This window comes from Phalangium opilio, unplaced genomic scaffold (genome assembly GCF_054372755.1).
Source record: "Phalangium opilio isolate 3A_F unplaced genomic scaffold, DU_Popi_V2 ptg000053l_1, whole genome shotgun sequence".
Classification (NCBI taxonomy): domain Eukaryota; kingdom Metazoa; phylum Arthropoda; class Arachnida; order Opiliones; family Phalangiidae; genus Phalangium; species Phalangium opilio.
Genome location: NW_028324172.1, coordinates 1357165 through 1382517, shown reverse-complemented (window position 1 = coordinate 1382517; position 25353 = coordinate 1357165). Strand labels below are relative to the sequence as shown.

The 25353-nt window shown below is 38.9% G+C and overlaps 1 protein-coding gene and 42 non-coding genes across 44 annotated transcripts; 1 reads left to right on the top strand and 42 right to left on the bottom strand.

Annotated features, from left to right (window-relative positions):
• The first annotated feature begins 9333 nt into the window (after nt 1-9333).
• LOC149672353 (uncharacterized) lies at nt 9334-10303 on the top strand. Of its 2 annotated transcripts, XM_089840273.1 has the most exons (3): nt 9334-9446; nt 9547-10077; nt 10143-10303. In XM_089840273.1, exons 2-3 carry the CDS (start codon nt 9691-9693, stop codon nt 10143-10145), a joined length of 390 nt encoding a protein of 129 aa, XP_089696399.1. In that variant the 5' UTR covers nt 9334-9446; nt 9547-9690; the 3' UTR covers nt 10146-10303. The 2 variants fall into 2 exon arrangements, with proteins under 2 accessions (XP_089696399.1, XP_089696398.1); XM_089840272.1 differs by having other exon boundaries at nt 9374-10077.
• A 1646-nt stretch (nt 10304-11949) lies between these two features.
• TRNAS-ACU (transfer RNA serine (anticodon ACU)) lies at nt 11950-12022 on the bottom strand. The gene has a single exon. It is a non-coding gene; the product is annotated as a tRNA-Ser (tRNA).
• Nucleotides 12023-12430: 408 nt separating this feature from the next.
• TRNAR-ACG (transfer RNA arginine (anticodon ACG)) lies at nt 12431-12503 on the bottom strand. Its single transcript has one exon. It is a non-coding gene; the product is annotated as a tRNA-Arg (tRNA).
• A 91-nt stretch (nt 12504-12594) lies between these two features.
• TRNAR-UCG (transfer RNA arginine (anticodon UCG)) lies at nt 12595-12667 on the bottom strand. The gene has a single exon. It is a non-coding gene; the product is annotated as a tRNA-Arg (tRNA).
• A 244-nt stretch (nt 12668-12911) lies between these two features.
• Nucleotides 12912-12984, bottom strand: TRNAR-ACG (transfer RNA arginine (anticodon ACG)). The gene has a single exon. It is a non-coding gene; the product is annotated as a tRNA-Arg (tRNA).
• Nucleotides 12985-13397: 413 nt separating this feature from the next.
• TRNAL-UAG (transfer RNA leucine (anticodon UAG)) lies at nt 13398-13470 on the bottom strand. The gene has a single exon. It is a non-coding gene; the product is annotated as a tRNA-Leu (tRNA).
• Nucleotides 13471-13556: 86 nt separating this feature from the next.
• Nucleotides 13557-13629, bottom strand: TRNAR-UCG (transfer RNA arginine (anticodon UCG)). The gene has a single exon. It is a non-coding gene; the product is annotated as a tRNA-Arg (tRNA).
• Nucleotides 13630-13720: 91 nt separating this feature from the next.
• TRNAS-ACU (transfer RNA serine (anticodon ACU)) lies at nt 13721-13793 on the bottom strand. The gene has a single exon. It is a non-coding gene; the product is annotated as a tRNA-Ser (tRNA).
• Nucleotides 13794-14038: 245 nt separating this feature from the next.
• Nucleotides 14039-14111, bottom strand: TRNAR-UCG (transfer RNA arginine (anticodon UCG)). Its single transcript has one exon. It is a non-coding gene; the product is annotated as a tRNA-Arg (tRNA).
• An 86-nt stretch (nt 14112-14197) lies between these two features.
• On the bottom strand, nt 14198-14270 carry TRNAR-ACG (transfer RNA arginine (anticodon ACG)). The gene has a single exon. It is a non-coding gene; the product is annotated as a tRNA-Arg (tRNA).
• A 413-nt stretch (nt 14271-14683) lies between these two features.
• On the bottom strand, nt 14684-14756 carry TRNAL-UAG (transfer RNA leucine (anticodon UAG)). Its single transcript has one exon. It is a non-coding gene; the product is annotated as a tRNA-Leu (tRNA).
• Nucleotides 14757-14842: 86 nt separating this feature from the next.
• On the bottom strand, nt 14843-14915 carry TRNAR-UCG (transfer RNA arginine (anticodon UCG)). Its single transcript has one exon. It is a non-coding gene; the product is annotated as a tRNA-Arg (tRNA).
• Nucleotides 14916-15328: 413 nt separating this feature from the next.
• TRNAR-ACG (transfer RNA arginine (anticodon ACG)) lies at nt 15329-15401 on the bottom strand. Its single transcript has one exon. It is a non-coding gene; the product is annotated as a tRNA-Arg (tRNA).
• A 91-nt stretch (nt 15402-15492) lies between these two features.
• On the bottom strand, nt 15493-15565 carry TRNAR-UCG (transfer RNA arginine (anticodon UCG)). Its single transcript has one exon. It is a non-coding gene; the product is annotated as a tRNA-Arg (tRNA).
• A 245-nt stretch (nt 15566-15810) lies between these two features.
• TRNAR-UCG (transfer RNA arginine (anticodon UCG)) lies at nt 15811-15883 on the bottom strand. Its single transcript has one exon. It is a non-coding gene; the product is annotated as a tRNA-Arg (tRNA).
• A 413-nt stretch (nt 15884-16296) lies between these two features.
• Nucleotides 16297-16369, bottom strand: TRNAR-UCG (transfer RNA arginine (anticodon UCG)). Its single transcript has one exon. It is a non-coding gene; the product is annotated as a tRNA-Arg (tRNA).
• An 86-nt stretch (nt 16370-16455) lies between these two features.
• TRNAR-UCG (transfer RNA arginine (anticodon UCG)) lies at nt 16456-16528 on the bottom strand. Its single transcript has one exon. It is a non-coding gene; the product is annotated as a tRNA-Arg (tRNA).
• A 91-nt stretch (nt 16529-16619) lies between these two features.
• TRNAS-ACU (transfer RNA serine (anticodon ACU)) lies at nt 16620-16692 on the bottom strand. The gene has a single exon. It is a non-coding gene; the product is annotated as a tRNA-Ser (tRNA).
• A 1028-nt stretch (nt 16693-17720) lies between these two features.
• On the bottom strand, nt 17721-17793 carry TRNAR-UCG (transfer RNA arginine (anticodon UCG)). The gene has a single exon. It is a non-coding gene; the product is annotated as a tRNA-Arg (tRNA).
• Nucleotides 17794-17879: 86 nt separating this feature from the next.
• TRNAR-UCG (transfer RNA arginine (anticodon UCG)) lies at nt 17880-17952 on the bottom strand. Its single transcript has one exon. It is a non-coding gene; the product is annotated as a tRNA-Arg (tRNA).
• A 91-nt stretch (nt 17953-18043) lies between these two features.
• Nucleotides 18044-18116, bottom strand: TRNAS-ACU (transfer RNA serine (anticodon ACU)). Its single transcript has one exon. It is a non-coding gene; the product is annotated as a tRNA-Ser (tRNA).
• A 1027-nt stretch (nt 18117-19143) lies between these two features.
• On the bottom strand, nt 19144-19216 carry TRNAR-ACG (transfer RNA arginine (anticodon ACG)). The gene has a single exon. It is a non-coding gene; the product is annotated as a tRNA-Arg (tRNA).
• A 91-nt stretch (nt 19217-19307) lies between these two features.
• TRNAR-UCG (transfer RNA arginine (anticodon UCG)) lies at nt 19308-19380 on the bottom strand. The gene has a single exon. It is a non-coding gene; the product is annotated as a tRNA-Arg (tRNA).
• Nucleotides 19381-19625: 245 nt separating this feature from the next.
• On the bottom strand, nt 19626-19698 carry TRNAR-UCG (transfer RNA arginine (anticodon UCG)). Its single transcript has one exon. It is a non-coding gene; the product is annotated as a tRNA-Arg (tRNA).
• A 413-nt stretch (nt 19699-20111) lies between these two features.
• TRNAR-UCG (transfer RNA arginine (anticodon UCG)) lies at nt 20112-20184 on the bottom strand. Its single transcript has one exon. It is a non-coding gene; the product is annotated as a tRNA-Arg (tRNA).
• Nucleotides 20185-20270: 86 nt separating this feature from the next.
• On the bottom strand, nt 20271-20343 carry TRNAR-UCG (transfer RNA arginine (anticodon UCG)). Its single transcript has one exon. It is a non-coding gene; the product is annotated as a tRNA-Arg (tRNA).
• Nucleotides 20344-20434: 91 nt separating this feature from the next.
• On the bottom strand, nt 20435-20507 carry TRNAS-ACU (transfer RNA serine (anticodon ACU)). The gene has a single exon. It is a non-coding gene; the product is annotated as a tRNA-Ser (tRNA).
• Nucleotides 20508-21565: 1058 nt separating this feature from the next.
• Nucleotides 21566-21638, bottom strand: TRNAQ-UUG (transfer RNA glutamine (anticodon UUG)). The gene has a single exon. It is a non-coding gene; the product is annotated as a tRNA-Gln (tRNA).
• An 86-nt stretch (nt 21639-21724) lies between these two features.
• On the bottom strand, nt 21725-21797 carry TRNAR-ACG (transfer RNA arginine (anticodon ACG)). Its single transcript has one exon. It is a non-coding gene; the product is annotated as a tRNA-Arg (tRNA).
• A 91-nt stretch (nt 21798-21888) lies between these two features.
• Nucleotides 21889-21961, bottom strand: TRNAR-UCG (transfer RNA arginine (anticodon UCG)). Its single transcript has one exon. It is a non-coding gene; the product is annotated as a tRNA-Arg (tRNA).
• Nucleotides 21962-22047: 86 nt separating this feature from the next.
• TRNAR-ACG (transfer RNA arginine (anticodon ACG)) lies at nt 22048-22120 on the bottom strand. The gene has a single exon. It is a non-coding gene; the product is annotated as a tRNA-Arg (tRNA).
• Nucleotides 22121-22211: 91 nt separating this feature from the next.
• Nucleotides 22212-22284, bottom strand: TRNAS-ACU (transfer RNA serine (anticodon ACU)). The gene has a single exon. It is a non-coding gene; the product is annotated as a tRNA-Ser (tRNA).
• An 86-nt stretch (nt 22285-22370) lies between these two features.
• TRNAR-UCG (transfer RNA arginine (anticodon UCG)) lies at nt 22371-22443 on the bottom strand. Its single transcript has one exon. It is a non-coding gene; the product is annotated as a tRNA-Arg (tRNA).
• Nucleotides 22444-22534: 91 nt separating this feature from the next.
• On the bottom strand, nt 22535-22607 carry TRNAS-ACU (transfer RNA serine (anticodon ACU)). The gene has a single exon. It is a non-coding gene; the product is annotated as a tRNA-Ser (tRNA).
• Nucleotides 22608-22693: 86 nt separating this feature from the next.
• Nucleotides 22694-22766, bottom strand: TRNAR-UCG (transfer RNA arginine (anticodon UCG)). The gene has a single exon. It is a non-coding gene; the product is annotated as a tRNA-Arg (tRNA).
• Nucleotides 22767-22857: 91 nt separating this feature from the next.
• TRNAR-UCG (transfer RNA arginine (anticodon UCG)) lies at nt 22858-22930 on the bottom strand. Its single transcript has one exon. It is a non-coding gene; the product is annotated as a tRNA-Arg (tRNA).
• A 245-nt stretch (nt 22931-23175) lies between these two features.
• TRNAR-UCG (transfer RNA arginine (anticodon UCG)) lies at nt 23176-23248 on the bottom strand. The gene has a single exon. It is a non-coding gene; the product is annotated as a tRNA-Arg (tRNA).
• A 413-nt stretch (nt 23249-23661) lies between these two features.
• Nucleotides 23662-23734, bottom strand: TRNAR-UCG (transfer RNA arginine (anticodon UCG)). The gene has a single exon. It is a non-coding gene; the product is annotated as a tRNA-Arg (tRNA).
• Nucleotides 23735-23820: 86 nt separating this feature from the next.
• Nucleotides 23821-23893, bottom strand: TRNAR-UCG (transfer RNA arginine (anticodon UCG)). Its single transcript has one exon. It is a non-coding gene; the product is annotated as a tRNA-Arg (tRNA).
• A 91-nt stretch (nt 23894-23984) lies between these two features.
• Nucleotides 23985-24057, bottom strand: TRNAS-ACU (transfer RNA serine (anticodon ACU)). The gene has a single exon. It is a non-coding gene; the product is annotated as a tRNA-Ser (tRNA).
• A 249-nt stretch (nt 24058-24306) lies between these two features.
• TRNAR-UCG (transfer RNA arginine (anticodon UCG)) lies at nt 24307-24379 on the bottom strand. The gene has a single exon. It is a non-coding gene; the product is annotated as a tRNA-Arg (tRNA).
• A 736-nt stretch (nt 24380-25115) lies between these two features.
• On the bottom strand, nt 25116-25188 carry TRNAQ-UUG (transfer RNA glutamine (anticodon UUG)). The gene has a single exon. It is a non-coding gene; the product is annotated as a tRNA-Gln (tRNA).
• Nucleotides 25189-25274: 86 nt separating this feature from the next.
• On the bottom strand, nt 25275-25347 carry TRNAR-ACG (transfer RNA arginine (anticodon ACG)). The gene has a single exon. It is a non-coding gene; the product is annotated as a tRNA-Arg (tRNA).
• Nucleotides 25348-25353: the final 6 nt, after the last annotated feature.

Here is a 25353-nt window from a genome sequence, read left to right as displayed (position 1 = left end):
AAAGCTCGCATATAGTGGTAGGTACGGAGTAGGAGACGAGGGTCTTCAAAAAGAGCCATGCCCGGTTCACTATCAGAGTCCGTTGGTTGACGAGTTAATGCTGGTATAGCAGGAATGATCTGTTGATCTTCAGCTCGATCGTCCGAAATAGTAGATGGCGAGATAACAGACGAAGTAGTTGAGGAGGTCTCCGCAGGTTGGTGGTGCGCGCTACCACCGTCCGTTGGAGGACTAGGCTCAGGATCATCTGCCACTTTGGACTGAGAAGTGGGGGCATTTCCGGCATTGTCGAAGACAGCTAAATTTGTCCAGTAGAGTTTTAAATGCTCTAAGTTAACTTTCCCTACATTCTGCACTGAGTTAGCGTCCTCTAACTCATAGACAACGGGAGAATGTTTAGCAACTATTTTAAAGGGACCTTCCCATTTGGGACTGAGTTTTCTCATAATTTGACCTGTCGTACTTGATAAAGGATGTGTTTCCATCCATACTAGTGTTCCTACCTCAAATTCTAGAGCAGCGCTTCTCAAACTTTTTAACATTGCGGACCGGTTTTTTTTCAACTATGTATGACGGACCAGATATATTTTTTGTTTGCTATAAATTGAAATTTTCCAAGTTTAATGAATGAAGAAATGGTAAATACATTAGTAGTTTATTTATATACGCGTGAAAACCAATGTTATGAGATTACAACTTAATGGGAAGGATGAGCCAGGAGGCCTCTTTTCGCCATCCCCTACCAAAAACTGTGAACTATTTTCCAACAACAAAATTGATGTTCAATTTTATTTGAAACTATACAGGGTGTTTCTGGAAAGTCTGGCACAAATTAACAGGCATGTTCCTTGGGTCAAAAGGAGTCCGAAAGGTCCTATGACGTTTTGGGATAAAGCGCTCCGTTGCGACGTTATGGGCTCTCAAAGGTAGGCCGAAAAACAAGGAGATTTTGATGAATTATAGCACTAGTATTGTGGTTTTGACCCAATTTTTTTCGATTATTGAGCATAAGGCAATGATCGATATAAGTTCAAACCTAGTGGCCAAAAGCGTTAATCCCTTTGTTTTTATTAATGATTGTAATTAAAGGTAAGGAAAGTAGCTCAGATATCGGTTACTTGTTTGTTCAGATGTACTGGTAACTGACCAGTCTTTTATTCTTTATTTGAATTAGACACATTACTTTTACAATAATTCGAATGAACCCCATTACTTTTACAATATTAATTCGAATGAACCCCTTAACCTTTACAATAATTCGAATGAACCCCATTACTTTTACAATATTAATTCGAATGAACCCCTTAACCTTTACAATATTTCGAATGAACCCCTTAACCTTTACAATAATTCTCATAAACCCCTTTAGTTTTACAATAATTCGAATGAACCCCTTAAATTTTACAATAATTCGAATCGAACCCATTACATTTACAAAAATTCGAATCGAACCCATTACATTTACAATAATTCGAATCGAATCCATTACATTTACAATAATTCGAATGAACCCCATTACATTTACAATAATTCGAATGAACCCCATTACATTTACGATAATTCTAATGAACCCCAGTACTTTTACAATAATTCGAATCGAACCCTATTACTTTTACAATAATTCGAGTGAAACCCAATTACATTGTTCTACAAAAATTGTTCAAAATGGGCACCATCAACGTTTAAGCAAACTTGCGTGAGTACGCCATGAAGCACGTTAAGGTACACACATTTAAGCCGTCTGTAAAAAACCTACAACTTCTGACGTTGAAAACTACCCTAATGTTTAGACCAACACAGCAGGGGGAAATTCGAATTATTGTAAATGTAATGGTTCAATTCGAATTATTGTAAATGAAATGGGTTCGATTCGAATTATTGTAAAATTAATGGGTTCGATTCGAATTATTGTAAAATTTATGGGTTCGATTCAAATTATTGTAAAATTAATGGGTTCGATGCGATTTATTGTGAAATTAATGGGTTCGATTCGTTTTATTGTAAAATTTAAGAGGTTTATTCGAATTATTGTAAAACATAAGGGGTTCATTCGAATTATTGTAAAGGTTAAGGGGTTCATTCGAATTATTGTAAAGGTTAAGGGGTTCATTCGAAGTAATATTGTAAAAGTAATGGGGTTCATACGAATTATTGTAAAAGTAATGGGGTTCATACGAATTATTGTAAAAGTAATGTGTCTAATTCAAATAAAGAATAAAAGACTGGTCAGTTACCAGTACATCTGAACAAACAAGTAACCGATATCTGAGCTACTTTCTTTACCTTTAATTACAATCATTAATAAAAACAAAGGGATTAATGCTTTTGGCCGTTTAACACGTTCACGGTCTTCCACTAGGTTTGAACTTATTTCGATCATTGCCTTATGCTCAATTATCGAAAACAATTGCGTCAAAACCACAATACTAGTGCTATAATTCATCAAAATCTCCTTGTTTTTCGACCTACCTTTGAGAGCCCATAACCTCGCAACGGAGCGCTTTACCCCAAAACGTCATAGGACCTTTCGGACTCCTTTTGACCCAAGGAACATGCCTGCTAATTTGTGCCAGACTTTCCAGAAACACCCTGTATATTTTTGGTGACACCTAGCGGGGTTCTTCCAAAAAAAAAACCGCGGCCAATTCAACTTTAACTAAAGGGGTTAGGTCAGAAAGGGTAGAGGGAAGGTAACTATAATGGAACAGTCCGAACTCTAACTCGCGCGCACTTAACTCGGCGCACGTGATCCGTTAAGATGAAAATTCAAGAAGGTAAATACGACCTTGGTCTTTTTAAGCTTTTTGCCTATAGCAATAAGTTTTATACGGAGACCCCTGGAAGCAGGCTAGCTGGCAGGCACGCAGGCTGGCTGTTTCGCGTTCGCGTACATTTTCGTAGATTTAAATTACGCGGAAGAGCTCGCCGGAATTTGATTCTCCACCGCACTAGCGACATCTATACTAAATTCGATCATATTTTCGACGAGAAAATGCGGTCTTTCGGAGCTAGCGGGACTCGAACTTACGAGTGACTGACGACGCCGGTGTGGGATGCGGATGCTCTACGTTTGCGCCACTACGATTGTTGTTTAGCTATCGATATTTTTCCTATACTTTTCCACGCCTTAGCTTATTGGTAGCGTGAATGGGACTGACGTTGCCGGTGTGAATATCCCTTATTTCGGGTTTTGTTAAAGCAAAAAGCGTTAATATGCCTTGGGGCATATCTTGTTTATCTTTACTAATATAAAGAGGGAGTTGAAACAGAGAAAAGGCCATTAATACCAGGTAAAGGGAGATTCTGCCGGCGCTTGCTTGCGGACCGGCAGCCGCATGCCCGCGGACCGGTGCCGGTCCACGGACCACAGTTTGAGAAGCGCTGTCAAAACCACAATACTAGTGCTATAATTCATCAAAATCTCCTTGTTTTTCGGCCTACCTTTGAGAGCCCATAACGTCGCAACGGAGCGCTTTATCCCAAAACGTCATAGGACCTTTCGGACTCCTTTTGACCCAAGGAACATGCCTGTTAATTTGTGCCAGACTTTCCAGAAACACCCTGTATAGTTTCAAATAAAATTGAACATCAATTTTGTTGTTGGAAAATAGTTCACAGTTTTTGGTAGGGGATGGCGAAAAGAGGCCTCCTGGCTCATCCATCCCATTAAGTTGTAATCTCATAACATTGGTTTTCACGCGTATATAAATAAACTACTAATGTATTTACCATTTCTTCATTCATTAAACTTGGAAAATTTCAATTTATAGCAAACAAAAAATATATCTGGTCCGTCATACATAGTTGAAAAAAAACCGGTCCGCAATGTTAAAAAGTTTGAGAAGCGCTGTTCTAGAGGGTCATGACGGAGGTCATAGTATTTCTTCTGGTGAGCTTTGGCTAACTTAGATAATTCATTACTGAATTCTAATTGTTCTTTAAGAACTTTTAAAGCCTTAGCACGACCAGGGTCATCAGGGTCCTGAATGGGTTCTTCAATTTCTAAATCCCAAGGGAGACGTGGCTCCCGTCCAAAATTTAAAAAGATGGGGGATCTGCCCGTTGTTTCATGGGGTGCAGAATTTATAGCAAATTGAAGAAGGTCAAGGGATTCTTCCCATCTATCATGATGATTCCCTACAAAAAAGGATATGAGTTCGCCTATTACTCTATTGACTCGTTCGGTGGGATTTCCCTTTGGTGTGTAGGGGGTGGTAAACTTTGGATTAATTCTAAAAGCTCTGCACGTCTGCAGCCAAAGTTTCGAGGTAAATTGTACCCCTCTATCATTAAGAATAGCTTTAGGAGCTCCCCCACCTAGAAATAATAGACTTAAAAGCTTGGAAACAAGTCTTAGCTGTAATAGACTTAAGTGGTATCATCTCCACGAATTTTGTCATTTAATCGACAAATACTATAAGTTATTTATAATGGTGTCTACTTTGAGGAAAAGGTCCCATAATATCGACAATAATTTGGTCCCAAGGACTTGTTATTTCAGAGATTTGCATTAGCCCTGGCTTTTTTCTATTCCTAGCCTTAAATTGTTGGCATAAGGTACATCCTCTAACATAGTCCTGGACATCACTAACTATAGTTGGCCACCAGTATCTAAAAGTCACTTTACTTAGGGTCCTATCTTTGCCCCTGTGAGCTGATAAAGGGTGGTCGTGTAATAACCTCATGGCTTTTAGCGTCAAGCGGCGTGGTAAATAAATTTTTTCGGGATAATTCCTATAAGGTCTTCTATATAGAAGGTTATTTTAAAGTTCGAACAGTTTATTCCTAACTGGGTTATGTTCTTGCTAGGAATTGATTGTACGGGAAGCAAAAGGGTCTTCCCTAGTGATTTTCTTACATCTTCCAATGTAAATACAGAATATAAGGCTCTAGGACCTGGAGGACGTATCTGACGTTCAACAGAATCACTAGAGGACGTTGATGAACTACTACCGGTAGAATTTGAGCTTGTACTACTACTAGTTGGATCCTGAATACTAGTAGACTTAGAAGTAGAGGAGCTAAAGTCTATGCTTAAGACGTTTATCGGGGCCCTTGACAAAGCGTCAGCTACTACATTCTCCACTCCTTTCTTATGCTTAATAGTAAAATCAAAGGTTTGAAGGTACATTGCCCATTTAACTAGTCGAGAATTTGGTTCCCTGATATTAAATAACCACTGTAAAGCCTGATGGTCAGTAAGGACAGTGAATTTGCGACCTTCTAGAAAGGGCCTTAACTTCTTAACTGCCCAACAAATGGCTAAACATTCCTTCTCGCTAGTGGAGTACCTATTTTCTGCGCGTTTTAGTTCTGTACTAGCGTTAGCTATAGGAACTTCTACATTATCTTGAATTTGGGAAAGAAGGGCACCTAACCCGGCATCACTAGCATCTGTAGTTAAAATGCAAGGGAAATCCCTTCAGAAGGATGCTAAAGGATGAGCCTTACAAAATTGTTCCTTAATCTTTTCGAACGCCTGTTGCTGTTCGATATCCCAATTAAATTGTAGATCTTTTCTTTTTAGTTTGTAAATTGGGGCTACTATTTCGGAGTAATGATTAATAAATCTATTATGCCGTCCTACCATCCCTAAAAATCTCTTGACTTGCTTAATATTTTTAGGTGGAGGGAATTTCTCAATGGCTTTAATTTTTGAAGGATTAATATGCTCTCTTTTTTCGTTAACTATGTGACCAAAAATAGTAGCTTCTTTTTGAGCGAAACGACCTTTTTATAAATAAAGGGTGAAGCCCGCTTCTTTTAATCTATTAAGAACATATTCTCAGCGTTTCTTTTCCTTACTTGGATATCCTTTTCAATTTTCCTACAGGAATTCCTTAATTGTTCCATAGTAGTAAATTGCAAAAAGAGGAGTTCTAAGTTCATCCTTTAAATTACTTTTAATTATGGGAACTAACTCCTTTTCGGAAAGAGGATGAGTCATCCCTAAATTTAAATTCATAACATCCCGGAAAAAATCCTCAACCCGTAAATGCTAATCTTTCGAGAGGAACTTTTCCCGTCTGGTCTACTTGAGGATTTGTACATCGATTTATTAATGTAGGTAAATCCCTTACTAATTTATCCAAGCTAGCAGCTATTGCAGTATTTATTGCTACATTTTGAGATACGGCATTAGCCTGAGTGGTAGAATTATCTGCCAAAGTTTGAAGTAAAGGCAGCATAAAGGATCTTAATTCCTCATCTGTAGTATCTGGTCCAATTGGAAAAGGTTCTCTGTTGGAACCAGTATCTCTAGTGGGACGAGACGGAGACATTTGTTTTCCGGTAGTTCTAACTGTAGGATTAGGTAACGTGTTTGTAAAACTTACTTTAGGCCTGACGCTTTTAGACTCTGGTTTGGGAGGAACAAGGGTATCAACCCCAGTTTGAGGAGGGAAATTTGAGGGAGTTGAACATCCCTGCACAGAAAAAACAACGTTCAGAATCTAAACATTTTCCTAAACGTGAAAATGCAACGCGTTTTGAAACACGTTTCCTACCTATACACGTTACCAAATAAAATATTTAGATGAAAGACATGTTCAGAGAAAAACCATTTAGGTTGTAGGCATGCCTACCCGAAATGTGTTTAGGATGTAGTCGTGTCTACTCGAGATGTGTTTAGCTGGTAGTCGTGCCTTCTCGAACTGTGTTGAGGTTGTAGTCATGTTTACTCAAAATGTGTTTAGGTGGTAGTCATGCCTAATTGAGCTGTTTTTAGGTGGTTGTCATGTCTACTCGAGATGTGTTTAGGTTGTAGTCATGTCTACTAGAGATGTGTTTAGGTTGTAGTCATGTCTACTAGAGATGTGTTTAGGTTGTAGTCATGTCTACTAGAGATGTGTTTAGGTGGTAGTCATGTCTACTAGAGATGTGTTTAGGTGGTAGTCATGTCTACTAGAGATGTGTTTAGGTGGTAGTCATATCTACTAGAGATGTGTTTAGGTGGTAGTCATGTCTACTCGCGATGCGTGTAGGTGGTAGTCATGCCTACTTAAACTGTGTTTAGGTTGTAGTCATGTCTACTCGAGATGTGTGTAGGTGGTAGTCATGTCTACTTGAGATGTGTTTAGGTTGTAGTCATGTCTACTCGAGATGTGTTTAGGTGGTAGTCATGTCTGCTAGAGATGTGTTTAGGTGGTAGTCATGTCTGCTAGAGATGTGTTTAGGTGGTAGTTATGCCTAACCGAGTTGTGTGTGTGTGTGTGTGTGTGGGTGTGTCTGTCTGTGAGTCTGTCTGTCCGTTGTTACACCCACGTGACCGCGTTCGCAGTTTACGTATCGGAGCAAACGTGTTCCCAATTTCCGGACCGCATTGACAGTTCACAGAAATTTGGAAAATTGTATTTCTCTCCTTTGGCTAGTCTATACTTGAGTTCTCACACCACCATGTTTGGTCTTCGTCCATCCCATATGAACACCGGTCTGGTACTTTTCTGGCTTCCACCACCACCATCTTCTATTCTTTGTCAATCCCACATTGACACCAGTCTGCACTTACACTGGCTTCTAACACCACCATCCACAAAGTCTATTCCACATAGACACCAATCTATATCATTGGCTTCTACTCCGTTATCATCGTTTGGTTTTAGGATATACGCGGCGATCAGCTAGGGTTACGAGAAACGTCTAGCCTCCCTAAGGTGGGATCTCCACCAAAGGTTTTCGCAATTGCGCTTTTTCCTTACTATTATAATGGAATCGAATCGTATATATACCCCAAATTTGAAAAAAGCGGGCAAGAGGGGTACCCTTCACTTTAAACGTCAATATTAGCAACGTTTGAGAAGATAATAGGTATAACTTTATTTTAAACGATTTAACTATTATTAATGTTAATTATTGAAGATTAAAATAATTAAAAATAATTATATTTATTTAAATATTAAAGATAAACCTCTCGTGCAAAGAGAGAGATTATCATTGCCTCCTATATCTACCAAGGCCCGTGCATGCGATATATTTCCTTCATTGCCTCCTATATCTATCAAGGCCTGTGCATTGTGATATATTTCATTCATTGCCTCCTATATCTATTAAGGCCCGTGCATTGCGATATACTTTTCAAAACAACAACAAAAATGGGAAGCTCCTCTCAGAAACATAATAATTTCTTTTCTCTGTATATGAAATGAAAATATGGATAATATTGCTCTCCTTCTTTAATGGTATGAATCCTTGCCTGTCTATTAATATTTTACGTAAGAGAAATACGTATTTAGCGAAGCCTAGAGAGGATAAACATAAGCGAGATTGTTTCGGAAAAAAAATACTGCTTCCACTAATGGGTTTATACTCCTTGTTACTGTTGTATAGAGTAATCTTGATAAAAGCTTAAAAAATTACGAGAGGACAGATCTTTTTTATCCTTTTGTTTTATTCTTAATAAGAATATAAAACATTTATTTTGTATCAAAAAATATTTTTTGGTGCTGAGATTGCTTTAGAAAAATCCAAACGGTTAGGCATTGGTAAAAAAGACATGTGTAAGCTATTTGCAGAGATGATAATTGTTTTACATGTTTTAAATAAAACTGAAGCTTCCATTATTGTGTTTATGCTCCTTGTTTGTTTCTGGGTCAGTCCACGTGAAATCACCGAACGATGTCACCATGGGTAAACCGATTTTTTTCAAAGTTTACATACACTTTAAGCAAGCCTTAAAACTAATGATGGCGAGTTTTTAGGACTAAATACTGAAAAGTTTTTGAGATACGACAGTTTTAGTATAACCCTTGTTTTTTGCAGTGCACATTTAACAAATTCGGGTCTCTCCACATAAAGTGGAATAACTTTTCTTCTATGCCATCTATTTAAATGAAAATTGAGTTTCTTATGCATCTTTTCACGAGAAATGGACTAGTCTTGTTGAAATATTTCTAAAAATTCGGGTTTCGGCGTTATTAACACGCCAACCGAAAAAAACATTTTTTCGGGGGGTCCCATTCGGAGGGGAAAATGGCGATGTCAGAATATAGCATTCCCAATTATATGAGCTATTTTCAAGGCCCAGTGGGCAGGCCTTTCCAGTGATACTAAAATATTTTTATATATTTGGTTTTCTCTAAGATTTCCACGCGAAATTCTGATTTCATGATTTTTCCTAAAATTACAAATTATTAAAGGAATTCAAAATTCTTTAAACAAAGTTTTCAACTATGAAGCTTTATTTGCAGCAGGATTATTTACTAGACAGTATTAGATCTATATATAAACATGTTTTAATGTCAATGCCTTAATAATTTCCAGTTCGTTTTCCGTTAGTTTCAAAATCCTAGCTCTTGAACCAGTGGCCGTTGGATCTGATACGAAGCACAAAATTGAGTTAAGAGGAACATGGCAAATATCATCAATTAAAGGCCAAGAGATATGATTGGAATTCGGGTCTCGTTTCATAAACTTTGGGAGAAAATCATTTTCTTCCCTGAACTTTTCGAGTACTAAAGCAATATACCAATCTTTATACACCAATGTGTGTGTATGTGAAGTTCATCAAAACATAAAGTTAAATGACAGCTGCTCTACCAATTAAAACAGATTATAAAACTCTAATGATGAAACAAGTATGCGACATCGACGAACGCCAATGCATGCTTCACGGCTGTGTGAACTGTCCTGGGGAATTGGAGTTTTCTAAATACTTGAGAGCTTTATTTGAAGAAAAGGAAATGGATTCTGGTGATGAGATTACTTATAAAATATGGTTACATCAGTGATGGGCGAATAAAATTAATTGACATCACAGAAAGTATAAGCGATTTCGTTGACAATTTTGGCAACCGTATTCGTCGAGCAATTCCGCATCATTTCATTGCCAAATCCCAGGGGTCATACTTAAGGAAAATTAAAGAAAACCTTCCCCAAGATCACGTTGTGACACTTTTGGACTTTACTGAAAACTACTCTTTCGTCGTTCAAGATGCTGTTCAAGGTTTTCACTGGGAAAACAGTCAGGCAACATTGCATCCATTTGTAACATACTACAAAAAGGAAACAAATTTGAACTGTTTAAGCTCTTGCATTATTAGTGACGAAATGGACCATGGTGCCGGATCAGTTCACTGTTTCGTAAGCATTTTTGTTAAACACCTCGTTTCTGTTTTTCCAAATTTAAAACACATTCATTACTTCAGTGATGGAGCAGCGTCACAATACAAAAATTGCAAAAATTGGTTGAACCTTTGTCACCATGAGGCTGACTTCGGTGTTCCTGCAGATTGGAATTTTTTCGCAACAAGTCATGGGAAAAGTCCGTGTGACGGAATTGGAGGAACGGTAAAACGCTTGGTCACGAGAGCATCTCTTCAAAAACCCTTAGACAAGCAAATTGTTACTCCAATTCAGTTTTTCGAATGGGCCGAGGCGCTCATAGAGTCCATAAAGTTCATTTATGTTAGCAAAGAAGAAGTCCAGCAACATCACGAAAAGATTGACGACAGGCTATCTAAAGCTTCAACTATTGTTGGTACCCGAAGCCACCACAGATTTGTGCCAGTGTCAAAATTTGAACTAATGATGTACCGCATATCTGAAGACGAATTTGGATCAAAAGTCAAAGTCGTGCAAGAAAATTCGCAAACAGCGAATCTCATTCAATTTGGTGATATATCAATTGGGCATTATTTCGCAGCGACGTACGATAAAGATTGGTATATTGCTTTAGTACTCGAAAAGTTCAGGGAAGAAAATGATTTTCTCCCAAAGTTTATGAAACGAGACCCGAATTCCAATCATATCTCTTGGCCTTTAATTGATGATATTTGCCATGTTCCTCTTAACTCAATTTTGTGCTTCGTATCAGATCCAACGGCCACTGGTTCAAGAGCTAGGATTTTGAAACTAACGGAAAACGAACTGGAAATTATTAAGGCATTGACATTAAAACATGTTTATATATAGATCTAATACTGTCTAGTAAATAATCCTGCTGCAAATAAAGCTTCATAGTTGAAAACTTTGTTTAAAGAATTTTGAATTCCTTTAATAATTTGTAATTTTAGGAAAAATCATGAAATCAGAATTTCGCGTGGAAATCTTAGAGAAAACCAAATATATAAAAATATTTTAGTATCACTGGAAAGGCCTGCCCACTGGGCCTTGAAAATAGCTCATATAATTGGGAATGCTATATTCTGACATCGCCATTTTCCCCTCCGAATGGGACCCCCCGAAAAAATGTTTTTTTCGGTTGGCGTGTTAATAACGCCGAAACCCGAATTTTTAGAAATATTTCAACAAGACTAGTCCATTTCTCGTGAAAAGATGCATAAGAAACTCAATTTTCATTTAAATAGATGGAATAGAAGAAAAGTTATTCCACTTTATGTGAAGAGACCCGAATTTGTTAAATGTGCACTGCAAAAAACAAGGGTTATACTAAAACTGTCGTATCTCAAAAACTTTTCAGTATTTAGTCCTAAAAACTCGCCATCATTAGTTTTAAGGCTTGCTTAAAGTGTATGTAAACTTTGAAAAAAATCGGTTTACCCATGGTGACATCGTTTGGTGATTTCACGTGGACTGACCCTTCTCTGAAAACCATCTAGGTGTAGATAACAGTTAGACCAAAAATTTCAAAAAAACCTAGTTGAAAATAGACCATTTAAATTTGCGGGAGCCATTCTTGAGAATTTTTCTTTGCTTGTAGGTTGTCAATTTATCTACCAGTAAATATTTGTGTTTGGAAGTTGAATGTTAAGTCAAATTAAGTGGTTGTAAAGAGCCAGCAGGTTTTTGCCGCTCCTTTTTGTGAGTATTCGATTTTTGTATGTAAAATGGAGGAAGATAATGTTGAGAGTAAGGATGAAATGCGGAAGCGCAAAGCGCGGGAAAGGATGAGGGCAAAAAGGTCGACGTTTTCATTGGATACTTAAGTTTATATAATCTTCTCGACACGGAGAGGTAATATTTTGGTTTTCCCGACTTGTTAAATGTTAATACCGAGCTCGCCAGGACTCGAACCTGGAATCTTCTGCTCAGTAGGCAGACGCGTTATCCATTGCGCCACAAGCCCGGTAGCTGTTTATCTAGATGCTATTGAAGCATTGCAATATTATCAATTTCCCTTCCGTTATACTCTAATTATCATCTTTAAATGTTGATACCGAGCTCGCCAGAACTCGAACCTGGAATCTTCTGCTCCGTTGCAGTCGCGTTATCCATTACGCTACAAGCCCTTGCTTTCTACTATACAAAACTTTTCCAAACATTGTATTTATGCATTTTTTATGACGCATAAAAGATCTTTCACTAAAACAAAAACCGAGCTCGCCAAGACTCAAACCTGGAATCTTCTGCTTCGAAGGCAGACGCGTTATCCATTGCGCTACAAGCCCTTGCTCTCTAATATTAAAAACCTTTCCAAACATTGTATTTATGCATTTTTAATGACGCATAAAAGATCGTTTACTAAAACAAACACCGAGCTTGCCAGGACTCGAACCTGGAATCTTCTGCTCCGTAGGCAGACGCGTTATCCATTGCGCCACAAGCCCGTTAGCTGTTTATCTAGATGCTATTGAAGCATTGCAATATTATAAATTTCCCTTCCGTTATACTCTAATTATCATCTTTAAATGTTAATACCGAGCTCGCCAGGACTCGAACCTGGAATCTTCTGCTTCGAAGGCAGACGCGTTATCCATTACGCTACAAGCCCTTGCTGTCTACTATAAAAACTTTTCCAAACATTGTATTTATGCATTTTTTATGACGCATAAAAGACCTTTCACTAAAACAAACAACGAGCTTGCCAGGACTCGAACCTGGAATCTTCTGCTTTAAAGGCAGACGCGTTATCCATTACGCTACAAGCCCTTGCTCTCTAATATAAAAAACTTTTCCAAACATTGTATTTATGCATTTTTAATGACGCATAAAAGATCTTTTACTAAAACAAACACAGAGCTTGCCAGGACTCGAACCTGGAATCTTCTGCTCCGTAGGCAGACGCGTTATCCATTGCGCCACAAGCCCGTTAGCTGTTTATCTAGATGCTATTGAAGCATTGCAATATTATAAATTTCCCTTCCGTTATACTCTAATTATCATCTTTAAATGTTAATACCGAGCTCGCCAGGACACGAACCTGGAATCTTCTGCTCCGTAGGCAGACGCGTTATCCATTGCGCGACAAGCCCGTTAGAGGTCGATCAAAATGCTATTGAGGGATTGCAATATTATAAATTTCTCCTACGTTGTACTCTAATAATCATCTTTAAATGTTTATTCCGATATTGCCAAGACTCGAACCTGGAACCCTCTGCTTCGAAGCAAGACGCTTTATCAATTACGCTACAAGCTCTTGCTCCGTAATATAAACAACTTTTCCAAACATTGTATTTATGCATTTTTTATGACGCATAAAGATCTTTTACTAAAACAAACACCGAGCTTGCCAGGACTCGAACCTGGAATCTTCTGCTTCTAAGGCAGACGCGTTATCCATTACGCTACAAGCTCTTGCTCTCTAATATAAAAAACTTTTCCAAACATTGTATTTATGCATTTTTATTGACGCATAAAAGATCTTTTACTAAAACAAACACCGAGCTTGCCAGGACTCGAACCTGGAATCTTCTGCTTCGAAGGCAGACGCGTTATCCATTGCGCCACAAGCCCGTTAGCTGTTTATCTAGATGCTATTGAAGCATTGCAATATTATAAATTTCCCTTCCGTTATACTCTAATTATCATTTTTAAATGTTAATACCGAGCTCGCCAGGACTCGAACCTGGAATCTTCTGCTCAGTAGGCAGACGCGTTATCCATTACGCTACAAGCTCTTGCTTTCTACTATAAAAAACTTTTCCAAGCATTGTATTTATGCATTTTTTATGACGCATAAAAGACCTTTCACTAAAACAAACAACGAGCTTGCCAGGACTCGAACCTGGAATCTTTTGCTTTGAAGGCAGACGCGTTATCCATTACGCTACAAGCCCGTGCTCTCTAATATAAAAAACTTTTCCAAACATTGTATTTATGCATTTTAAATGACGCATTAAAGATCTTTTACTAAAACAAACACCGAACTTGCCAGGACTCGAACCTGGAATCTTCTGCTTCGAAGGCAGACGCGTTATCCATTACGCTACAAGCCCTTGCTTTCTACTATAAAAAACTTTTCCAAACATTGTATTTATGCATTTTTAATGACGCATAAAAGATCTTTTACTAAAACAAACACAGAGCTTGCCAGGACTCGAACCTAAAATCTTCTGCTCCGTAGGCAGACGCGTTATCCATTGCGCCACAAGCCCGTTAGCTGTTTATCTAGATGCTATTGAAGCATTGCAATATTATAAATTTCCCTTCCGTTATTCTCTAATTATCATCTTTAAATGTTAATACCGAGCTCGCCAGGACTCGAACCTGGAATCTTCTGCTCCGTTGCAGACGCGTAATCCATTGCGCGACAAGCCCGTTAGAGGTCGATCAAAATGCTATTGAGGCATTGCAATATTATAAATTTCTCCTACGTTGTACTCTAATAATCATCTTTAAATGTTTATTCCGAGATTGCCAAGACTCGAACCTGGAACCTTCTGCTTCGAAGGCAGACGCTTTATCCATTACGCTACAAGCTCTTGCTCCGTATTATAAACAACTTTTCCAAACATTGTATTTATGCATTTTTTATGACGCATAAAAGATCTTTCACTAAAACAAACACCGAGCTTGCCAGGACTCGAACCTGGAATCTTCTGCTTCTAAGGCAGACGCGTTATCCATTACGCTACAAGCTCTTGCTCTCTAATATAAAAAACTTTTCCAAACATTGTATTTATGCATTTTTATTGACGCATAAAAGATCTTTTACTAAAACAAACACCGAGCTTGCCAGGACTCGAACCTGGAATCTTCTGCTTCGAAGGCAGACGCGTTATCCATTGCGCCACAAGCCCGTTAGCTGTTTATCTAGATGCTATTGAAGCATTGCAATATTATAAATTTCCCTTCAGTTATACTCTAATTATCATCTTTAAATGTTAATACCGAGCTCGCCAGGACACGAACCTGGAATCTTCTGCTCCGTAGGCAGACGCGTAATCCATTGCGCGACAAGCCCGTTAGAGGTCGATCAAAATGCTATTGAGGGATTGCAATATTATAAATTTCTCCTACGTTGTACTCTAATAATCATCTTTAAATGTTTATTCCGATATTGCCAAGACTCGAACCTGGAACCCTCTGCTTCGAAGCAAGACGCTTTATCAATTACGCTACAAGCTCTTGCTCCGTATTATAAACAACTTTTCCAAACATTGTATTTATGCATTTTTTATGACGCATAAAGATCTTTTACTAAAACAAACACCGAGCTTGCCAGGACTCGAACCTGGAATCTTCTGCTCCGTAGGCAGACGCGTTATCCATTGCGCCACAAGCCCGTTAGCTGTTTATCTAGATGCTATTGAAGCATTGCAATATTATAAATTTCCCTTCCGTTATACTCTAATTATCATCTTTAAATGTTAATACCGAGCTCGCCAGGACTCGAACCTGGAATCTTCTGCTTCGAAGGCAGACGCGTTATCCATTACGCTACAAGCCCTTGCTTTCTACTATAAAAAACTTTTCCAAGCATTGTATTTATGCATTTTTTATGACGCATAAAAGACCTTTCACTAAAACAAACAACAAGCTTGACAGGACTCGAACCTGGAATCTTTTGCTTTTAAGGCAGACGCGTTATCCATTACGCTACAAGCCCGTGCTCTCTAATATAAAAAACTTTTCCAAACATTGTATTTATGCATTTTAAATGACGCATTAAAGATCTTTTACTAAAACAAACACCGAACTTGCCAGGACTCGAACCTGGAATCTTCTGCTTCGAAGGCAGACGCGTTATCCATTACGCTACAAGCCCGTTAGCTGTTTATCTAGATGCTATTGAAGCATTGCAATATTATAAATTTCCCTTCCGTTATTCTCTAATTATCATCTTTAAATGTTAATACCGAGCTCGCCAGGACTCGAACCTGGAATCTTCTGCTCCGTTGCAGACGCGTAATCCATTGCGCGACAAGCCCGTTAGAGGTCGATCAAAATGCTATTGAGGCATTGCAATATTATAAATTTCTCCTACGTTGTACTCTAATAATCATCTTTAAATGTTTATTCTGAGATTGCCAAGACTCGAACCTGGAACCTTCTGCTTCGAAGGCAGACGCTTTATTCATTACGCTACAAGCTCTTGCTCCGTATTATAAACAACTTTTCCAAACATTGTATTTATGCATTTTTTATGACGCATAAAAGATCTTTCACTAAAACAAACACCGAGCTTGCCAGGACTCGAACCTGGAATCTTCTGCTTCGAAGGCAGACGCGTTATCCATTACGCTACAAGCCCTTGCTCTCTAACATAAAAAACTTTTCCAAACATTGTATTTATGCATTTTTAATGACGCATAAAAGATCTTTTACTAAAACAAACACCGAGCTTGCCAGGACTCGAACCTGGAATCTTCTGCTTCGAAGGCAGACGCGTTATCCATTGCGCCACAAGCCCGTTAGCTGTTTATCTAGATGCTATTGAAGCATTGCAATATTATAAATTTCCCTTCCGTTATACTCTAATTATCATTTTTAAATGTTAATACCGAGCTCGCCAGGACTCGAACCTGGAATCTTCTGCTCAGTAGGCAGACGCGTTATCCATTGCGCCACAAGCCCGTTAGCTGTTTATCTAGATGCTATTGAAGCATTGCAATATTATCAATTTCCCTTCCGTTATACTCTAACTATCATCTTTAAATGTTGATACCGAGCTCGCCAGGACTCGAACCTGGAATCTTCTGCTCCGTTGCAGTCGCGTTATCTATTACGCTACAAGCCCTTGCTTTCTACTATAAAAAACTTTTCCAAACATTGTATTTATGCATTTTTTATGACGCATAAAAGATCTTTCACTAAAACAAAAACCGAGCTCGCCAAGACTCAAACCTGGAATCTTCTGCTTCGAAGGCAGACGCGTTATCCATTGCGCCACAAGCCCGTTAGCTGTTTATCTAGATGCTATTGAAGCATTGCAATATTATAAGTTTCCCTTCCGTTATACTCTAATTATCATCTTTAAATGTTAATACCGAGCTCGCCAGGACACGAACCTGGAATCTTCTGCTCCGTAGGCAGACGCGTTATCCATTGCGCGACAAGCCCGTTAGAGGTCGATCAAAATGCTATTGAGGGATTGCAATATTATAAATTTCTCCTACGTTGTACTCTAATAATCATCTTTAAATGTTCTGCTTCGAAGGCAGACGCGTTATCCATTGCGCCACAAGCCCGTTAGCTGTTTATCTAGATGCTATTGAAGCATTGCAATATTATAAATTTCCCTTCAGTTATACTCTAATTATCATCTTTAAATGTTAATACCGAGCTCGCCAGGACACGAACCTGGAATCTTCTGCTCCGTAGGCAGACGCGTAATCCATTGCGCGACAAGCCCGTTAGAGGTCGATCAAAATGCTATTGAGGGATTGCAATATTATAAATTTCTCCTACGTTGTACTCTAATAATCATCTTTAAATGTTTATTCCGATATTGCCAAGACTCGAACCTGGAACCTTCTGCTTCGAAGGCAGACGCTTTATTCATTACGCTACAAGCTCTTGCTCCGTATTATAAACAACTTTTCCAAACATTGTATTTATGCATTTTTTATGACGCATAAAAGATCTTTCACTAAAACAAACACCGAGCTTGCCAGGACTCGAACCTGGAATCTTCTGCTTCGAAGGCAGACGCGTTATCCATTACGCTACAAGCCCTTGCTCTCTAACATAAAAAACTTTTCCAAACATTGTATTTATGCATTTTTAATGACGCATAAAAGATCTTTTACTAAAACAAACACCGAGCTTGCCAGGACTCGAACCTGGAATCTTCTGCTTCGAAGGCAGACGCGTTATCCATTCCGCCACAAGCCCGTTAGCTGTTTATCTAGATGCTATTGAAGCATTGCAATATTATAAATTTCCCTTCCGTTATACTCTAATTATCATTTTTAAATGTTAATACCGAGCTCGCCAGGACTCGAACCTGGAATCTTCTGCTCAGTAGGCAGACGCGTTATCCATTGCGCCACAAGCCCGTTAGCTGTTTATCTAGATGCTATTGAAGCATTGCAATATTATCAATTTCCCTTCCGTTATACTCTAACTATCATCTTTAAATGTTGATACCGAGCTCGCCAGGACTCGAACCTGGAATCTTCTGCTCCGTTGCAGTCGCGTTATCTATTACGCTACAAGCCCTTGCTTTCTACTATAAAAAACTTTTCCAAACATTGTATTTATGCATTTTTTATGACGCATAAAAGATCTTTCACTAAAACAAAAACCGAGCTCGCCAAGACTCAAACCTGGAATCTTCTGCTTCGAAGGCAGACGCGTTATCCATTGCGCCACAAGCCCGTTAGCTGTTTATCTAGATGCTATTGAAGCATTGCAATATTATAAGTTTCCCTTCCGTTATACTCTAATTATCATCTTTAAATGTTAATACCGAGCTCGCCAGGACACGAACCTGGAATCTTCTGCTCCGTAGGCAGACGCGTTATCCATTGCGCGACAAGCCCGTTAGAGGTCGATCAAAATGCTATTGAGGGATTGCAATATTATAAATTTCTCCTACGTTGTACTCTAATAATCATCTTTAAATGTTCTGCTTCGAAGGCAGACGCGTTATCCATTGCGCCACAAGCCCGTTAGCTGTTTATCTAGATGCTATTGAAGCATTGCAATATTATAAATTTCCCTTCAGTTATACTCTAATTATCATCTTTAAATGTTAATACCGAGCTCGCCAGGACACGAACCTGGAATCTTCTGCTCCGTAGGCAGACGCGTAATCCATTGCGCGACAAGCCCGTTAGAGGTCGATCAAAATGCTATTGAGGGATTGCAATATTATAAATTTCTCCTACGTTGTACTCTAATAATCATCTTTAAATGTTTATTCCGATATTGCCAAGACTCGAACCTGGAACCCTCTGCTTCGAAGCAAGACGCTTTATCAATTACGCTACAAGCTCTTGCTCCGTATTATAAACAACTTTTCCAAACATTGTATTTATGCATTTTTTATGACGCATAAAGATCTTTTACTAAAACAAACACCGAGCTTGCCAGGACTCGAACCTGGAATCTTCTGCTCCGTAGGCAGACGCGTTATCCATTGCGCCACAAGCCCGTTAGCTGTTTATCTAGATGCTATTGAAGCATTGCAATATTATAAATTTCCCTTCCGTTATACTCTAATTATCATCTTTAAATGTTAATACCGAGCTCGCCAGGACTCGAACCTGGAATCTTCTGCTTCGAAGGCAGACGCGTTATCCATTACGCTACAAGCCCTTGCTTTCTACTATAAAAAACTTTTCCAAGCATTGTATTTATGCATTTTTTATGACGCATAAAAGACCTTTCACTAAAACAAACAACAAGCTTGCCAGGACTCGAACCTGGAATCTTTTGCTTTTAAGGCAGACGCGTTATCCATTACGCTACAAGCCCGTGCTCTCTAATATAAAAAACTTTTCCAAACATTGTATTTATGCATTTTAAATGACGCATTAAAGATCTTTTACTAAAACAAACACCGAACTTGCCAGGACTCGAACCTGGAATCTTCTGCTTCGAAGGCAGACGCGTTATCCATTACGCTACAAGCCCGTTAGCTGTTTATCTAGATGCTATTGAAGCATTGCAATATTATAAATTTCCCTTCCGTTATTCTCTAATTATCATCTTTAAATGTTAATACCGAGCTCGCCAGGACTCGAACCTGGAATCTTCTGCTCCGTTGCAGACGCGTAATCCATTGCGCGACAAGCCCGTTAGAGGTCGATCAAAATGCTATTGAGGCATTGCAATATTATAAATTTCTCCTACGTTGTACTCTAATAATCATCTTTAAATGTTTATTCTGAGATTGCCAAGACTCGAACCTGGAACCTTCTGCTTCGAAGGCAGACGCTTTATCCATTACGCTACAAGCTCTTGCTCCGTATTATAAACAACTTTTCCAAACATTGTATTTATGCATTTTTTATGACGCATAAAAGATCTTTCACTAAAACAAACACCGAGCTTGCCAGGACTCGAACCTGGAATCTTCTGCTTCGAAGGCAGACGCGTTATCCATTACGCTACAAGCCCTTGCTCTCTAACATAAAAAACTTTTCCAAACATTGTATTTATGCATTTTTAATGACGCATAAAAGATCTTTTACTAAAACAAACACCGAGCTTGCCAGGACTCGAACCTGGAATCTTCTGCTTCGAAGGCAGACGCGTTATCCATTGCGCCACAAGCCCGTTAGCTGTTTATCTAGATGCTATTGAAGCATTGCAATATTATAAATTTCCCTTCCGTTATACTCTAATTATCATTTTTAAATGTTAATACCGAGCTCGCCAGGACTCGAACCTGGAATCTTCTGCTCAGTAGGCAGACGCGTTATCCATTGCGCCACAAGCCCGTTAGCTGTTTATCTAGATGCTATTGAAGCATTGCAATATTATCAATTTCCCTTCCGTTATACTCTAACTATCATCTTTAAATGTTGATACCGAGCTCGCCAGGACTCGAACCTGGAATCTTCTGCTCCGTTGCAGTCGCGTTATCTATTACGCTACAAGCCCTTGCTTTCTACTATAAAAAACTTTTCCAAACATTGTATTTATGCATTTTTTATGACGCATAAAAGATCTTTCACTAAAACATAAACCGAGCTCGCCAAGACTCAAACCTGGAATCTTCTGCTTCGAAGGCAGACGCGTTATCCATTGCGCCACAAGCCCGTTAGCTGTTTATCTAGATGCTATTGAAGCATTGCAATATTATAAGTTTCCCTTCCGTTATACTCTAATTATCATCTTTAAATGTTAATACCGAGCTCGCCAGGACACGAACCTGGAATCTTCTGCTCCGTAGGCAGACGCGTTATCCATTGCGCGACAAGCCCGTTAGAGGTCGATCAAAATGCTATTGAGGGATTGCAATATTATAAATTTCTCCTACGTTGTACTCTAATAATCATCTTTAAATGTTTATTCCGAGATTGCCAAGACTCGAACCTGGAACCCCCTGATTCGAAGCAAGACGCTTTATCCATTGCGCCACAAGCTCTTGCTCCGTACTATAAACAACTTTTCCAAACATTGCATTTATGCATTTTTTATGACGCATAAAGATCTTTTACTAAAACAAACACCGAGCTTGCCAAAACTCGAACCTGGAATCTTCTGCTCTGTAGGCAGACGCGTTATACATTGCGCCACAAGCCCGTTAGCTGTTTATCTAGATGCTATTGAAGCATTGCAATATTATAAATTTCCCTTCCGTTATACTCTAATTATCATCTTTAAATGTTAATACCGAGCTCGCCAGGACTCGAACCTGGAATCTTCTGCTTCGAAGGCAGACGCGTTATCCATTAAACTACAAGCCCTTGCTTTCTACTATAAAAAACTTTTCCAAACATTGTATTTATGCATTTTTTATGACGCATAAAAGACCTTTCACTAAAACAATCAACGAGCTTGCCAGGACTCGAACCTGGAATCTTCTGCTTCAAAGGCAGACGCGTTATCCATTACGCTACAAGCCCTTGCTCTCTAATATAAAAAACTTTTCCAAACATTGTATTTATGCATTTTTAATGACGCATAAAAGATCTTTTACTAAAACAAACACAGAGCTTGCCAGGACTCGAACCTGGAATCTTCTGCTCCGTAGGCAGACGCGTTATCCATTGCGCCACAAGCCCGTTAGCTGTTTATCGAGATGCTATTGAAGCATTGCAATATTATAAATTTCCCTTCCGTTATACTCTAATTATCATCTTTAAATGTTAATACCGAGCTCGCCAGGACTCGAACCTGGAATCTTCTGCTTCGAAGGCAGACGCGTTATCCATTACGCTTCAAGCCCTTGCTTTCTACTATAAAAAACTTTTCCAAACATTGTATTTATGCATTTTTAATGACGCATAAAAGATCTTTTACTAAAACAAACACAGAGCTTGCCAGGACTCGAACCTGGAATCTTCTGCTCCGTAGGCAGACGCGTTATCCATTGCGCCACAAGCCCGTTAGCTGTTTATCTAGATGCTATTGAAGCATTGCAATATTATAAATTTCCCTTCCGTTATACTCTAATTATCATCTTTAAATGTTAATACCGAGCTCGCCAGGACACGAACCTGGAATCTTCTGCTCAGTAGGCAGACGCGTTATCCATTACGCTACAAGCTCTTGCTTTCTACTATAAAAAACTTTTCCAAGCATTGTATTTATGCATTTTTTATGACGCATAAAAGACCTTTCACTAAAACAAACAACGAGCTTGCCAGGACTCGAACCTGGAATCTTCTGCTTCGAAGGCAGACGCGTTATCCATTGCGCCACAAGCCCGTTAGCTGTTTATCTAGATGCTATTGAAGCATTGCAATATTATAAATTTCCCTTCCGTTATTCTCTAATTATCATCTTTAAATGTTAATACCGAGCTCGCCAGGACACGAACCTGGAATCTTCTGCTCAGTAGGCAGACGCGTTATCCATTACGCTACAAGCTCTTGCTTTCTACTATAAAAAACTTTTCCAAGCATTGTATTTATGCATTTTTTATGACGCATAAAAGACCTTTCACTAAAACAAACAACGAGCTTGCCAGGACTCGAACCTGGAATCTTCTGCTTCGAAGGCAGACGCGTTATCCATTGCGCCACAAGCCCGTTAGCTGTTTATCTAGATGCTATTGAAGCATTGCAATATTATAAATTTCCCTTCCGTTATACTCTAATTATCATCTTTAAATGTTAATACCGAGCTCGCCAGGACTCGAACCTGGAATCTTCTGCTTCGAAGGCAGACGCGTTATCCATTACGCTACAAGCCCTTGCTCTCTACTATAAAAAACTTTTCCAAGCATTGTATTTATGCATTTTTTATGACGCATAAAAGACCTTTCACTAAAACAAACAACAAGCTTGCCAGGACTCGAACCTGGAATCTTTTGCTTTTAAGGCAGACGCGTTATCCATTACGCTACAAGCCCGTGCTCTCTAATATAAAAAACTTTTCCAAACATTGTATTTATGCATTTTAAATGACGCATTAAAGATCTTTTACTAAAACAAACACCGAACTTGCCAGGACTCGAACCTGGAATCTTCTGCTTCGAAGGCAGACGCGTTATCCATTACGCTACAAGCCCGTTAGCTGTTTATCTAGATGCTATTGAAGCATTGCAATATTATAAATTTCCCTTCCGTTATTCTCTAATTATCATCTTTAAATGTTAATACCGAGCTCGCCAGGACTCGAACCTGGAATCTTCTGCTCCGTTGCAGACGCGTAATCCATTGCGCGACAAGCCCGTTAGAGGTCGATCAAAATGCTATTGAGGCATTGCAATATTATAAATTTCTCCTACGTTGTACTCTAATAATCATCTTTAAATGTTTATTCTGAGATTGCCAAGACTCGAACCTGGAACCTTCTGCTTCGAAGGCAGACGCTTTATCCATTACGCTACAAGCTCTTGCTCCGTATTATAAACAACTTTTCCAAACATTGTATTTATGCATTTTTTATGACGCATAAAAGATCTTTCACTAAAACAAACACCGAGCTTGCCAGGACTCGAACCTGGAATCTTCTGCTTCGAAGGCAGACGCGTTATCCATTACGCTACAAGCCCTTGCTCTCTAACATAAAAAACTTTTCCAAACATTGTATTTATGCATTTTTAATGACGCATAAAAGATCTTTTACTAAAACAAACACCGAGCTTGCCAGGACTCGAACCTGGAATCTTCTGCTTCGAAGGCAGACGCGTTATCCATTGCGCCACAAGCCCGTTAGCTGTTTATCTAGATGCTATTGAAGCATTGCAATATTATAAATTTCCCTTCCGTTATACTCTAATTATCATTTTTAAATGTTAATACCGAGCTCGCCAGGACTCGAACCTGGAATCTTCTGCTCAGTAGGCAGACGCGTTATCCATTGCGCCACAAGCCCGTTAGCTGTTTATCTAGATGCTATTGAAGCATTGCAATATTATCAATTTCCCTTCCGTTATACTCTAACTATCATCTTTAAATGTTGATACCGAGCTCGCCAGGACTCGAACCTGGAATCTTCTGCTCCGTTGCAGTCGCGTTATCTATTACGCTACAAGCCCTTGCTTTCTACTATAAAAAACTTTTCCAAACATTGTATTTATGCATTTTTTATGACGCATAAAAGATCTTTCACTAAAACATAAACCGAGCTCGCCAAGAATCAAACCTGGAATCTTCTGCTTCGAAGGCAGACGCGTTATCCATTGCGCCACAAGCCCGTTAGCTGTTTATCTAGATGCTATTGAAGCATTGCAATATTATAAGTTTCCCTTCCGTTATACTCTAATTATCATCTTTAAATGTTAATACCGAGCTCGCCAGGACACGAACCTGGAATCTTCTGCTCCGTAGGCAGACGCGTTATCCATTGCGCGACAAGCCCGTTAGAGGTCGATCAAAATGCTATTGAGGGATTGCAATATTATAAATTTCTCCTACGTTGTACTCTAATAATCATCTTTAAATGTTTATTCCGAGATTGCCAAGACTCGAACCTGGAACCCCCTGATTCGAAGCAAGACGCTTTATCCATTGCGCCACAAGCTCTTGCTCCGTACTATAAACAACTTTTCCAAACATTGCATTTATGCATTTTTTATGACGCATAAAGATCTTTTACTAAAACAAACACCGAGCTTGCCAAAACTCGAACCTGGAATCTTCTGCTCTGTAGGCAGACGCGTTATACATTGCGCCACAAGCCCGTTAGCTGTTTATCTAGATGCTATTGAAGCATTGCAATATTATAAATTTCCCTTCCGTTATACTCTAATTATCATCTTTAAATGTTAATACCGAGCTCGCCAGGACTCGAACCTGGAATCTTCTGCTTCGAAGGCAGACGCGTTATCCATTAAACTACAAGCCCTTGCTTTCTACTATAAAAAACTTTTCCAAACATTGTATTTATGCATTTTTTATGACGCATAAAAGACCTTTCACTAAAACAATCAACGAGCATGCCAGGACTCGAACCTGGAATCTTCTGCTTCAAAGGCAGACGCGTTATCCATTACGCTACAAGCCCTTGCTCTCTAATATAAAAAACTTTTCCAAACATTGTATTTATGCATTTTTAATGACGCATAAAAGATCTTTTACTAAAACAAACACAGAGCTTGCCAGGACTCGAACCTGGAATCTTCTGCTCCGTAGGCAGACGCGTTATCCATTGCGCCACAAGCCCGTTAGC